The sequence below is a fragment of the Beta vulgaris genome, chromosome 4 (assembly GCF_026745355.1).
Source record: "Beta vulgaris subsp. vulgaris cultivar EL10 chromosome 4, EL10.2, whole genome shotgun sequence".
Taxonomy (NCBI): Eukaryota; Viridiplantae; Streptophyta; class Magnoliopsida; order Caryophyllales; family Amaranthaceae; genus Beta; species Beta vulgaris.
In genome coordinates, this window is record NC_079205.1 from 50695696 (window position 1) to 50710902 (window position 15207).

General features: G+C 38.4%; 1 protein-coding gene across 1 annotated transcript; it reads right to left on the minus strand.

The window, feature by feature from the left end:
- Positions 1–2666: 2666 nt before the first annotated feature.
- LOC125496747 (uncharacterized) lies at positions 2667–3380 on the minus strand. Its single transcript, XM_048642295.1, has one exon. It carries the CDS (start codon positions 3378–3380, stop codon positions 2667–2669), a length of 714 nt encoding a protein of 237 aa, XP_048498252.1.
- Positions 3381–15207: the final 11827 nt, after the last annotated feature.

Below are 15207 nucleotides of genomic sequence, written 5' to 3' on the forward strand. Positions count from 1 at the left end.
TCCTTTGACACTTGTACTGCTGTGATTAATCTGTCAGAGGGAAGATTCCCTTTACTTTGTCGCTTTTTGTGAGTTCACGTCCTCATAGTTTGTTGTCGGTCTTCATGAGAGTCCATTAACAAACTTTGATGCACCCATACAGTATCAAGTTCTGATTTGAATATAATGTCACAATTTTTATTTAACCTATCAACGATCCTCCTTTTTCAATCATTCCCGAACACATAATCTTGGAGGAGAAAGAAGCGGTGGATCAATGGTCTACGAGAAAACGAATAGGTTTGAGATTGGAGACCCAGATCTGCTTCATCTTCACTTTCCAAGTATGTCTATAACTTGGAACTTTGGCAGTCGGATTAGGACGGTAGTTGCTTTAGTTTTGATGACAGAACAGTAGAGTAAAAGTCTGGAACAAATTAGGAGTTGTAACTAGTTAAGTCCGCCAGGGTTTCCTTTAAGTTGAACTTAATGTGATAAGGTTAGTTTTTAGAAACATCAGTTACGCAATAGTTAACCGACAAGTTAAACCATCCATTCATCTAATGTCATTTTCAGAGAAGCCTCAAAATGCTGCCATGATATTTAACATGTCATCTAGCCTCAGTACTGGAAAGAAATAAATATAGCACAAAAAACAATCTTGTTAATGGCTATAGTATTAATGGATATAACTATGTTATATCAACCTTTGTTCGAAAGTCCTAAATAAGCCTTTTCAATTCTACTCACTCTTTAGGGTTCATCCTATAATGAGACCAATTAGGCAAAGGAGATCCTGGTATGAAAATTGAGATGTATGCATCTTTTTTATTCTTGTTGATGCCAAATCTATGTAATATATATGTATATATTCTATTTTTATTTTTATTAGATTGTTATATATATATCTATAAAACTCGCAATCGTATTTTATTTTTATTTGTTTGCGGATAACATATAAATTGGTAATTTTGAAAGATCAGTTTATACATACCTGAAAAAGGGATTATATAAGTAGTAAGGAGCAGTTAAAGGCTTAAACCGATTCCGTTTCGGTGTTGAAATAGTTAGCGTCCTCTGTTGAGTCCGCTAAGATGTGAAGAGTAACGTCCTTGCTGGGGTGTTGCACAATACGCAAACGTGAGCTACCCTCGGGGGGGTTTCGAGTAAACCCCCTCCGACGCTCAAGTCAGTAATGGTCCCACTATGATTTAGAGAGAGAAACTAGAGAGAGATAAGCTATTCTCAATATGAGAGATAATGTACCTGCAGAATAGTACCATTGGGGTATTTATAGAAGTACTATTCTTCAGGTAGGGCGTGTAATCCTTCGACACGTGTAGGGCTGTGACGCACTTGACAGGTGGGAAGATTCCCTTGATTTTATCTTATTAAGCTTCCGCCAACGCTGCCGGTCTCTGGGGATGAACTGACTTTTGTGGAGCTGTAGATGATGTTATCATACTCGCGTCCCGTGCCATGCTCGCGGACACTTCCTGTGTGGCCGCTAAGGTACTTGGGATGTACCCATACAACTAGCACCCAGCATCTTTTGGGGTCTTGACTGCTAAGGATGTTGTCGGATGGACGCGGGTATTTTTGTTGTATTTAATTTTTTAGTAGGATGAATCTGATGAATGCCATGTGTTGCTGTAGGGAGTTGAAGAATTTCAAAAAGTTAATGATTAATCCTTCGGAAATCCCGCCCAATGCTTTACTAGGTTTTAACTCCATCATGACACTTGGCATAAATCTGGGGAGGAGTTGGAGAGTTTATTTAATCCTGACCACTCGTCCGTATATAAATACATGGGCGTTTATTTTTCTGAGTTTTTATCCCAAATTTCAAAGAATCTCTTTCTTCTTCTTCTTCTCTTTTCCTCTAACAAGAACTCCATAGACGATACTTGCATTGCTCAAAAGCTCACTTTCCAATGCTCGATTTTCGCCAAAAAGTGGACCAAACTTCTAGTTTCTTCTTTCGGTTCCAGTGCACTAAGAAATTTTACCTTTTCTTGACTTGCATTTTCTGGGTTTTGTCTCCGCTTTGAACTTCGTGATTTTCCGGTGGTTTTCCAGTTAAAGGTTCCAGCTTCCGGTGCTGTTTTCATTGTTTTGGGACGTAACTCGCTTTTTCCGGCGTTGCGAAGCCCAAATGGCATCGCCTTGTTGTTATATACTCCACAATCTGTGATGAATGTTGTTTTCTTCCTGTCGGCCTCAAGTAGGCTTATCTGATGTACCCTGAGAAAGCGTCCATGAAACTCAGTAGAGCATAACCGCTAGTAGAGTCCACTAACTGGTCTATTCTTCGTAATGGATAACAATCCTTTGGGCATGCCCTGTTGAGATCTGTGAAGTCCACACATTCTCCATTGCCCGCTAGCTTTCTTCACCATGACTACATTGGCCAGCCATTCTGGGTAGTCACATGGCTCAATGAAGTGTACCGCTAGCAGCTTGTCAACCTCTTCTTTTACGGCCCTGTTCTTTTCGGCCGAGAAACTTCGTTTCTTTTGCTTGATGGGGCGGACTGTGCTGTCGACGTTTAGACGATGAACCATCACGGTCGGGTCTATTCTCGGCATCTCGTCCGCCGAGAATGCGAATATGTCAGCATTTTCTCGAAGGAGAGTTACCAGGTTGATCCGGACCTCTGGGTCTATGTCCATCCCGACAGCGACCGCTCAAGCAGAATCATTTCCCAGCATTTCTTGCCTAATTTTTCCATCTGGTTTTGGTCTCGGCTCATCCTCTGGCCGGGACACTAGATCTTCCATCGGTATTGTCTTACCCTTCCGGACTGTTTCCACCTCATTCGCTTCACTGTTTTCCCTTTGTTCAGCCTGGGCTTTTCTTTGGGCTATTCTTTGCTTCCTTGATGGTGGGTCGCGGTTTTCTATTGGGAACCTCGTGGCAGGCTGCTTTAATGCCGTTAAGTAACATGACCTTGCCATCTCCTGGTTACCCTTCAACCTTGATGTAAATCCGCCATTGGACACATACAACATTGTCAGATGATAAGTTGAGAAGACACCTTGGGCGTCATGAATGAAGAGACGCCCTATGATAACATTGTACACTCCCGGGACATCCACCACCAGAAATTCATCCATGACATCTCTGGTTGTGTCGTCTTCTCCAATGCGCACCGGGAGCGAAATTAATCCTTGTGGTACCACTGACGCTCCTGTGAATCCAATGACCGGGTATCCGACCAGCTTCAAATACTCCCAGCCAATCATGAGCTTTTCAAATATTGACAAATATAGAATGTTTGCGGAGCTGCCTCCATCTACCAAAATTCTATGGACCAAGCAATTCGAGATTTTCAGAGTTACTACTAAAGGGTCGTCATGAGGATAAACGACATGTTTAGCGTCCTCTAGTGTAAATGACATCGCTGGCGGTTTCTTCCATGGCATACTTTCTTTGAAGTTGGCATGGTGCCTGAATTCTTTCAAGCTTGCCTTAGCCCCGTTAATACTTCCTCCATGGAAGGGACCACCACTAATAACATGAATTTCGCTGATCCGAGACTGGACATTACGATTTGCTGGCTCTACACTAGTGGAAAAAACCTCTTTTGCTACTTTACAAATGCTTGGGTTGTTTTAACAACCCGAGCATTTGACAAGTTTTTGGAAAATTAAAAAGAAAAATTCACAAATGCTCGGGTTTTTAAAAATAACCCGAGCATTTGACTAATCTAATACTTTTTTTTGGGAAAGGAATTTAGTACTTGGAAGTTGAAACGCAAACTCTACCACTATTTCCCTTGTAATCTCTTTTCTCTCTCTCTTTCCCTCAACTCTCGATCTGCTTCTTTTTCTCTCTCTTCCCCTCTTCACTCACTCTCGATCTGCTTCTCCGAATGCATGTCCAATTTTTATTGCTGTATTTTAGTTTTATTGTTGTATTTTAGGGTTTTTGTTTGGTTTTCTGGATTTCGGGATTATTTTAGGGTGTCCTTTTATTCTATAAGGTTTTGTTCGCGTCATCGACCATTGTTGCCGCCCTCGAGTAGTCGTTGCTCTCCTCGAATGTCGGTGACGTTCTCATCAAATTTCTAGGTTTTTTCTGCAACCACTTATACATATTTTTTTGCCCTAATCTTGCTGTAAATATTGTAAGCATGAGAAAAATTAGAATATTTAGTGTTTGCGTAACTGATACATGTCTTGCATTTGCACTAATTTCACGTCCTTCTACTTTTAAATTACAAATTTTGATTTCCTTTAGTTTTGAATTTCATCAGACACACTTGCAGGTTGAGGGTTTTCATCAATCTCATATGGAGGTTCACGAGAGTATCTGATGGTTTTCTTCACAGCCAACCTATGCCCGTTAGATTCATTAGAGCGGGCCTCATCATATTCGAAGGACTGTTGGCCTTCACCGTGATCCTGGGCCCAGTCAAAATGGTTGAACTCATCCAACTTGGCAGCAAGCTCAGACTCGAAGGAATCAATGTGTTGGTGGACATCACGATAACCATTATCGGCCATTTGGCCTTTTATGTATCACGTAAGTTTCCACATCATTTTTCTTACTACTAAATCAAATTGCATAGACTTCGTGAAATAACATCAATAACAAACAAAGTATGCATGACAAGATGCATCGGCTAATAACATGGTTGCTACTAGGCAGTAAAATGATGATTTTTGTTCATAGCTTGTTCTTCTTGTAGATTTTATTATTTTTTACAGTTATCAATAGTTTAGTGTTCCAGTTCATCTGGGCTGATTTGCGATTATAAAATCAGTGATTTTATCATTTGGTACAGGTTAGAGATTTTGCTGTAATGGTACTTTAGAATCTTTGACGGTTCGGAATCATGAATTTCATAATCATTTTAAATCCTGAGAGACAAAGTAGTGTCAGACTTATTTTTGTTGTCAAGTGTACGGATTTTCAATGATATTAAGCCTGCTTAGGTGAACCTTTTTAGGCTGGAAATTGATAGCATGGGTGAGAAATCTAGTTTCGAACATGGTTATATGAATGAGGAAGTAGCGGAATGACCCTGTGCCACCTCAATTTAAGGGTATCTCAATATACGCACGAAACTTCAGGATAATTCAGGGTGTTTCCACACATCCATCTCAATATCCATCTCAATTTTTATTAAATCCACATTTATAAGTTGATCCACTAATGGGTTTTTGACTAGTAAATCTTTCTATTTTGCAAAAGGCTCCGGATATTACTAATTCTGTAGCCTCTTTCATTTAAAAAACAAAGGTCCAAAAGAAGCATAAATCCTTTTATACATGTTGGGGTATCCTGAACACCAATGATAGTTGATAAAATACCCGAACAGTTTGTGTATTTCTAGATACAACCTTTTATTCTGGTATTAGAGGTGGATACATGGCTATGAAAAATATGTTTGAGATAATGGGCTGCGAGGGGATCATCGCTATCTATTTTAGCAGATCTGCAAGTTACTCATGTAGACTATCGGGGGAGTACAGGATGCAAGTTCCTCTAGAGATTGACAGGCATAGCTATTAGTTATGTTATGCAGCTAGAGTAAAGCAATAAGATTTTCATTCATAGATGTACATCATGTGAGTTTTTTTGCACAGCAGAGTGATTTATTTTTGAATCCTTTTGTGGCCACTTTGTTTGCAGTTGTTAGCTTGTCACATTCTTACGTTGGATTCTATTGAACGGATGCTTTGTCATCTGTGCTTGCACTTACTTTACTATCTTTTGCATAAAATTTTCAAAATAAAAGTACAAGCCACCTGATCAAGACTTAAGGACCCCAACTCCCCAGGGTCCTTTATTAGAAAGAACAAACAGAACGAGGAAGAAAAAAAAGGTGTTAATGAGATGATGCATTTACAGACATCACGCAAAGAAACTATTAATGTAGGAAAGACAGGGGAGTGAAACGGGAGGTTAAGTACATATCAATTTGGCATAAACTCAATTTGTAAGCATCAATTTGTAACTTAACCTCAATTTTAGGTCTTGCTTTACACTTTCTTTTGGATAGCATTAATGTAGGAAAGACAGGGGAGTGAAACGGGAGGAAAGGAAAGGGAGGGGAGAGTGAGCTTGCATTTTCCGTTCAAATCTTTCGACATTGGATGGTTTGGCTTTTTAAGAGGAGAAGGAAAATGAATCCTTCCAATTCCCTTCCCTTCCCCCATTTTGTATTCAAACATCGGAAAATGAACCCATAATTGGGTCTTCAATCACCTTCTCCTCTTTGTGTTTACAGGGATATGCATCATTGAATAGAAAATAACTCATAATTGTTTTTATTATATCCAGATAAGATATCTATAAAACAAAATGACATATTATTATCAATTATGCCTTTTTCTTTTTGTGGTTCATAGTGAGACAAGAGCCATGTTATCCAATGTACAAGAAGTTTCAAACTGATCCCTTCATTCACCTTCTTCCGGGTTTGATTTGTATGTGATCTTGTGTCTTTTGAGAGACTTGATGGATGCAATAAGTTGATTTCCTATTTAAGTAGGCAGTAATTACCAAATAGATTAATAATCTACTTGATGCCCAAGACATTGTTGAGCATGTATATTATATTTCCTGCAATGAAGTTTTATCATGGCATATATACTGTAAATCTACTAATCATTGTGTGTGCCATTAGTGCTTATTCCAAATGCTTTGATTATTTTCTGTGTTGCTTATGCCTACATGTAGAATTGTCTAAGTCTGTGTTCTTCATGTTTGCATATTAGGCAAAATGACCGTTTAGCTGTCAGCAAACTTGTTTCAAATTTATGTGTATGTGGATGTTTTTGTAGTTTACATTAGCTATTATTTCATGTACTTATAGCTTGTTTTGCTCATATATCATAAAACGTTGATACTTCTTTTTTACTCTGGGTTGATGGGTTTTTCAGATATTAGTTTGCTTAATCAAGAATTATCTATTGATTAAAAAAGGAAATAAATTGGGAAGTATTTTAGCAATAAAAATTTGGAAAATTGTGATTTTTAAAGAGATATCATTCTTGGGTTTATCTGATTTTATATTTTATGTCTTTAGATAGTTGTTAATGTTAAATTTGATTATAGCCCTCTTCTCTTTTTCAGGAATCTGCATTCTCAGACACCAAGAACTTGAAACTTGAATGGAAAACAAGTGCTCCAACACGACCTATATAGAGGTATTATGGGGCTTGAATAGGCCTTGCTGGGATGAGAAGAGAGTGGATGATTAGAGAGGACACTTCATATAATAGCAATGAGCCAAGACTTGCGATTGACATTTTAAAAGCACTCCAGTGTAAATTGAGGATGTGTCGGCGTTTTTCTTTCCAATATATCCATTGTTTTTGCTATAAGTCTCTCGAAGCTGTTTACTGTGTACCTTCTATCCAGGTATCATACATAATGTTTCTGAGAACACAGAAGGGTATTACTAGAATTTCTATTTCAATTAACATATATTGAAACTTGGATTATCTTCAAATTTTGATGTATACTAGTGTAATTTTTTCTGTCTGCCTTTTTGGCTTGGGTACAGTGCTTTCTTATTTACAGCTTGACTTCCCAAAAGTAGAACCCCAACTGAGATAGTATCCATACTGAAGGGGTGAGGGGATTGTCGTTTTATGTTTTAACTGGAAATTTTAACACACGATGTATTCTTTGCTCTGTTGTTTCGTGTTTCTATTGCTCGATGTACGTGTTATCCCAGTGTTTGCTTTTAAAAAGACTCTAAAATTGTGTGCAGGAGCTGGTGTCAATATAGCAGATATTGATGGTGAAAGTGCTTTTCACTGTGCTGCAGCTTTCTACAGCTGAATACATTGTGAGGACAGTAGGACACAAAATTTAATACTACTTACAGATCACAATGAACTCTAGGTGCAATTAGGTTTTTATTCCAAATTAGAGGTGGGCTTCCCGTGTTGATTGTGATCGATTAGATGCAGCTTAATTGTGGATAGTTTGATGCCCTGTTTTAGAATTTGGCCCTTTCCTGTTCTGGGATGGCCAACTTATTATTGTTCGATTTTACAGCTTTCGGGATGAAATATTTCAGAAGTTTAATTTTGACACTAAGTGGGCTGTTAAACTGATATTAAGAATCACAAATGACGAGGATATACCAATTGAAGGAGATACCATAGTTAAACAGGTTATTACAGGCTAATACATTTCCTCTTTTCTTTATACATGAACCACTATACTGACTTCGTCTAACTTCTCTGTCATTGATGAAGCTTCTGTCTTTGCAAATAAACGCGGAGAAGTATTTCTTTAACATCAGGAAGAGCCTGGTTAAGTTTTATGAAGTCTTAGAGGTATGCTAAATGACAGTTTTATGCTTGACATGTTGTCTGCGACATATAATACTTTCATATACATAATCCAGGACTTACGCACCAAATGTCCACAACTTACGAATTGTTTATGTTGTGTCAAGGATCATGTTTAGCTATGTAGCTTTTCTGTCCATTGTTAAGTGGATTTGAGTGAGGCCAATCTTATTCAAGAATCATATGCTAGTAATTCTGGAAACAAGGCTGGATTTTGATAATTTAAACTTAGTGTATGAAGCTGATGTCTTTTCTATAGTTCTATGATTCTATCTTCAAATAGCCTTTTTTGGTCCTTTCATTGCCAACCTTTCACTTGACAGAAGTTGAGAAGTATACGAGTTATTTTTTTTCAAAACAAATGTACGTATGTTGTTCATTTGTCAACATAGAATGCAGCCATGACTGTGTTGTCTGTTAATCAACTGGGAAAAAGTTAGAGTTGCAGGCCTCCAGTACATTCTCTCATTATCTTTACAGGTCCAAAGGAAGCATGTCTATAACCTTAGGCAATTGATTCTGGCTGGTGATACTAAAAGTTGCTCACAGCACATATTCCAATGAGTTCATATCAATTGTCAGTATTAGGAAGTATCTTGCATTATCTACTTCATTATTTAATCTGCTTCCTTTGGTTATATCTCTTGCATCAAGTATTGAATTACTCTCGCCGTTTTTGACTGATTATGCTTTCCATTTTTAGATATTCTATTTAGTTTATTATAATAACTCCGTTATATTTTGTAATAAGCTTATAACTTACTAAAAATGGATGCTTCACAATAACACCAGCACTTGCACACTTACCTTATGTGGGGTTTGTTTTCTCTCTCCTACCACATGGGACCACTTTTTCTGTCTATCTCTCACCACTTTCTTGTTTTTTGTGGAACTCCAAATGTTAAGCTTATTGTGAATTGTGAAGTATAGGGAGTAATACTTTTCTATAAACATGTTATATGCTAATTGCTATTCTGTCAATGAATGTACTTATCGGTTCTTTTCCACTTTTCTTAATGTGCCCGATAAAGTCAATTATGACAAACGCTGTGAAAAGGATTGAGTACATATGTTCGCTTGATAATCTTAATCTCGTCATATTGTACTGCTGGCAACCTGAACACTAAAATAATTATTGTTTGGTAATGCAATATTAAGCTAGTAGGATTATATGGCCTGTCAGTGAATCAGCTCTTAATGTACAATTGAGGATAGGTTGTGATTTTTGCATTTTGGTTTAGTTGCTTAAGAAAGTGGAACTCTGGTTTGAAATTAAAAAATCATTGAAGTGCAAGTAGCCTTAAATTCAGGTGATTTATGAAGAAAGTCCTTTCTTGATAGGTATGTAAGCAACAAATTTGTCAAATAGGTAGAACAGTTCCTCCAAAAAAAATTCCAGATTTAACCTTCACTCTGTTCTCTTGTTTACCTTCTTAAGAAACTATCATTTGATTGCAAAAGCTAAAGTTTTCATGCTCCTGTGTTAATTAATATTACCTTTCTGTAACTTATCAGTAGTGCGTTTTAGATTAAATTTGAATTCAATGATTGTTGTTGGTGATCTCACTTTGTTTGAGGTGCCTTCTTGCATGATGTGTCCCTTCTTTATATTTGTGGTGGCAATATTTCTCACAGGTACATGCAAGCTGTGGTAGACGAAATAATACTAGGTACAGTTGATCCTCACAAGGTAATTATTATTTCTTCAATTTTGTCGCACCCCTTTTGTAGTAATAACTGAATACCTTCTCTGCTCAGTTTATTATTTGATTACTTTAAACTCAGATGCTAAACAAAAGCACTACAAAGTCAGATGCCAAACAAAAACACTTCAACCTCAAATTCCAAACAAAAACACTATAAAATTACCCTTATTTGGGATAAAATGCAATTTGTCATTATATTATTAATGTTTGAAGCTCATTGATGGAATAAGGAGCAAGACTGAGAAATTTAATATATCTATATATTTTTCTTGAATTCTACAGCACCCCTGTGACTGGAAATTGAGAAAGATCTTGAAGGAGTTTGCCCAATGTGGGGGGAAAGTTGTTGAATGGTAAATCTTCTTTTTTATTAAACTTTTGTTCTTTTGGGCTATGGTTCTCGTATACCATCATGTTGCCATTACATTAAGCTGTTAAATACTGGGCTTTCCTTAGATTCATTTGCAGGTATAACAGAGGTTGTCCTATTGGAGTCCTTCTCTCAATTAGACACATCATCTGCTGTGGATTTCAATGGCCTTTTGCCTATAGATTTGCCAAGACCTCCTAATGCCTTCAGAGGAATTCGAAAGAAGACTTCCTCCTTCAAGCGATGGCTTACCATATATGTGCAGGTGACTCAATAACGTGAGTACAACCACAGGGTGTTGTATGATATTAGTATATCACTTTTTTTCTTTTAGTCTGAGTTTGATATCTTGTTCTGACACGGTGAAGCAGGGATGGGAGATATAGAGTGATCATCAATTTCTTGCGGCATTACCTTGGAGATTTGTACTATATCTTATATTTATCAACAAAAATATTAGAAATGAAACTTTTATCTACATGTAAATGATTGTCCATCAATTTAGGATAAAAAAAGCCAAAAAAAAAAATTTAAAAAAAATTTTTTGGGGCTCAAATGCTTCGGTTTTATCTTAAAAACCGGAGCATTTGTAACATAAATGCTCCAGTTTTTAAGATAAAACCGGATCATTTGTGTTACAAATGCTCCGGTTGCAACCGGAGCATTTGTAAAAGTCTCAAATGCTCGGGCGAAGTTTGCTACGCGTCAAATACGGAGCATTTGTGGCCTAAAAAACCGGAGCATTTGAGGTTTTTTCTACTAGAGTTACCAAATTTCCCTCTTTGGTCTGAGCCTTGTATTGGCTTAAGTATCCTCTTCTCAACAGATCATCCAAGTTATCCTTATAATGCCGACAATCCTCAGTTAGGTGACCGTGATCTCCATGAAAATCGCACCACTTGTTTTTGTCTCTGTTCTTGTGAAACATCTGTTTTGGTCGCTGCCATTTATCACTATCTTTGTTCATTAGATAGATTTGGCTTCTAGAAGTGGTGAGCTGAGTGTACGCGTCAAATCTTTCCTTGCGCTCACCCATGTCTCGTCCACTTCTCTCACGATCCTGCCTGTCGCGGTCATATATCTCTCATTTTCTCTTTCGCGGTCGTTGCCTCTTTTGACCACATTTGATTCTTATCGCCTTTTCATCTCGACCGCGATCATTTTCACGGCCCTTATCTTTTCTCTGCTGATCCTCCTTTTTCTTCTCTGGCTCGCGATTGCTCACGGCCTTGTCAAACTCTTCTCCCCTGATGTAATCATTCGCCTTATCCAGGACTGGTCCCAAAGATGTGTAGGACTTTCGGCCTAAGTAATCCCGGAATGGCGACCCTTCCTTGAGCCCTGTCATCAGAGCTAGTACAGCTACATTCTGTTGCAACCTTCGTATTGAAACTGCTTCGACATTGAAGCGACCGATGTAATATCTCAGACTTTCATTCTTGCCTTATTTGACAGACAGTAGTTCTCCAGTAGTGTGCTCGCGGCGCCTGTTGCTCACAAAGTGAGTGCTGAACGTGGACGACAACTGAGAGAAGCTAGAAAGGCTACCTAGCTTAAGACTTTTGAACCAGGTTTGAGCTATCCCAGTTAGAGTGGACGAGAAAACTTTGCACCAGATAGCGTCCACCTGTGTGTGTAAGAACATGTGCCCTTCATAGGCCGCCACATGATCCTTAGAGGTGCCATCATACTTAGAAGTCGACATCTTGATTCTCATCATGGGATGGTTCAGAATTTCTGTGGTGAAGGGAGAGAGTTTTGGCTTGATGAGTAGGTGACCTCCTGTCGAATAGTTACTAGCACCAGACACCAGTGGTGTTGTTCTCACGACGGGAGCCACCCTGAGCCTCTTCCTCAGAATGGTACAATTCTTCTGTCTCCAATATTTCTTCTTCATAGTTCGATTGATCAATCTTCTTTTCCATCTCTCGCCCGTCTTGATTCAGGGACCGCATCTTCCGGAGCGGAGTGCCGTCAACGTTCCGACCAGTTGTGACCAGTGGTCGCTTACGGTTTCCGCCTGCTGGCTGAGTAGGTGGAGTACTCTGCTGGGAATTGCCAGCTAACATTTGTATGAAGGAGGCTACAGTTTGTAGCTGCTCAAAAGAGAATTGACTCAGTTGAGCCAAGTTAAAAGGTACATTACTATTCGAAGTCTGCTCTTCAGGTGTCCGATATTTGAACTGTGGATTCCATAGCGCCCCAGTTATAACTGGCTGCGATGAGGTTCGGCCGATATCCAATTCTTGGGATCCATGACCAGCATTATTGTTTGCGTCACCTATGGTTGTTACTTTGAAAAGACAAGAAAGCCCACTCCTTCTAGCGCCAAGTTGTTTCGGTGTTGAAACAGTTAGCGTCCTCTGCTGAGTCCGCTAAGATGTGAAGAGTAACGTCCTTGCTGGAGTGTTGCACAATACGCAAACGTGAGCTACCCTCGGGGTGGTTTCGAGGAAACCCCCTCCGACGCTCAAGTCAGTAATGGTGCCACTAGGATTTAAAGAGAGATAAGCTATTTTCAGTATGAGAAAGAATGTACCTGCAGAATAGTACCATTGGGGTATTTATAGAAGTACTATTCCTCAGGTAGGGCGTGTAATCCTTCGACACGTGTAGGGTTGTGACGCAATTGACAGGTGGGAAGATTCCCTTGATTTTGTCTTATTAGGCGTCCGCCAACGTTGCCGGTCTCTGGGATGAACTGACTGTTGTGGAGCTGTAGATGATGTTATCATACTCGCGTCCCGTGCCATGCTCGCGGACACTTCGTGTGTGGCCGCTAAGGTACTTGGGATGTACCCATACAGATTCTTTGTAAGTTGTTTCTTTTCTTCTTTCCTTCTAAATAAAGACTTCGTGCTTCAGTTTTTGTTTATATCCAATCATAGGACCAAATCTTTATTTGGTTCAAAATTTTTGTTTTTCTTGTTCTTGGTTAGGGTGCTAGCTCTCTTTATGGATTTTGATGGTGTCTTATCCTTATATGACTCTTTAAATCTAACATTGACGAGGTCTGTTTGATCTCCGTGATATTCCAAGCAAAGGATATCTCGTATCGCGATTGTATATTTAACTTCTTTTTACTGTATATTTGACAAAAAAAGATCGAAGTATTAAAAGAAAAGTAGAATAAATAAATTACATACTCTGATTCAGATGAATTATCACTCAAAACTACCTGAAACAAATTCATTCCTGGAAAACATGTTGCCGCCTTTCTGCAAGTTTATATCCCATGTAGGTTTTAAAATGGAGTGAAGAGTTTACATACAAACAAAGCAATAAATTGTGCAGAGAACAGGAGACTTGAAATCCGCTTATATATTCCTGTTGCTTACACTCTACAAATTGCATAGATATCTTGACTTAGTATGCTGTCTTGAGTTTGTACTGTCTTCCTAACTTGTTACAACTCCGAGCTTGCAATCAACGGGCTTACTTTTTTTCAGCTAGGAGGCTTTCATGAGATCCGTAATGCTGTAAGAAAGCCTCTTCATGGTCACTTCATCTAAAAGAGTATCAGATGCTGAGATGCAGGGTTGCTTTTCATGCGCTTCAACGAGGTCCAAGAGCTTGCAGCCAAGATTACGTGAAGGTCCAACTTCCAAGTCCTCTGGTTTGCATCTAGAAGTCTTTCTTAAACTTTCGTGTGTACTTGAGACTAAGGCCGGTAGTCCACTTCTTAACAATTTTGTGCTAGATTGGGTGACTATCTAATGCAGAAACTTCGTGATATTTTCGGGTGAACCAATTAAGGACTTCTTTAAGAACTTGGCGGAAGAAGAGAAACAGGATTATGCTGAACAAAATCAAGAATGTGCAGAAGCAGCTAATCTTTCTTGAATGCTTCCTGCAAAAATGCTGAGGTTAATCTAGCTTTATTTTTTCTTTTTCTATGTTTTTCCCCTTGATTCCTGCAATAAACTTTATTGTGATTGCATCACTCTGAATTCTGATCAGTATCTGTTATCCGTCAGACGAAACTCCTTTCATTCTCTTGGTAGAAGATCAGAAAGCCAGAAATTTTTGCAAGAGATCTAATGTTGTTTCTAGTTCATGGCTGAAAGCTGCTATCAGTTCTTAGGATCATTTATGTGACTAAATTATGCATATGCAGCTGCTATGATGTTTAATATGCTCATTTAGCTTTTTTCATTGCTAAATAGTATAGGATGCTCATTTGTGAAATGGGATGCTCAATGCTTAATTTCTTCTCAAGTAGTGTAATCTAAATTATTATATCTCATTTTCGTTTTGCTCCTCTTTGATAACCATGATATATTGCTAACTTGACCACAATATTTAAATGATTGGTTATTAGCTAAGTGATGAGCCTATAACAGAACATATATAGAGTGTTTAATTAGGAAATATATTACAAAAGGTAATATGTTCACTGCACTTATTTTGGGATATTTGTGCCTTTTACATGATATTCACACCTCTCAATTTCCTTTTACATGCAATAGTATGCCAGCTGACTGTTATGTGCTACTGCTACCTTCTGCGTGCTGCCGTTGCTGCTGTGTGCTGTTGTCACTGCTGATTGTTGCATGTTTGCTGCCTTACAAAAGCAGTAAATATTTTGTTTGAAGGGAGTTGGTAGTCTCAAAGGTGCTTGTATGAGTTTAATATTGTTTCAAAACAAATGAAATTTTGATTTTGGGGAGTTGGAGGAACTGGGTTAGAGACCATAGGCTTACTTATGCATGGATGCAGCCTTTGCTGGTTCTTTTTGTGAAATAGATATGAAATTTGAGATCTTGTGTATTTACCGTAATTGTTCTTGTCGGAGGAACTGGGTTACAGATCATCGGAATTGTTCTTGTCGGAG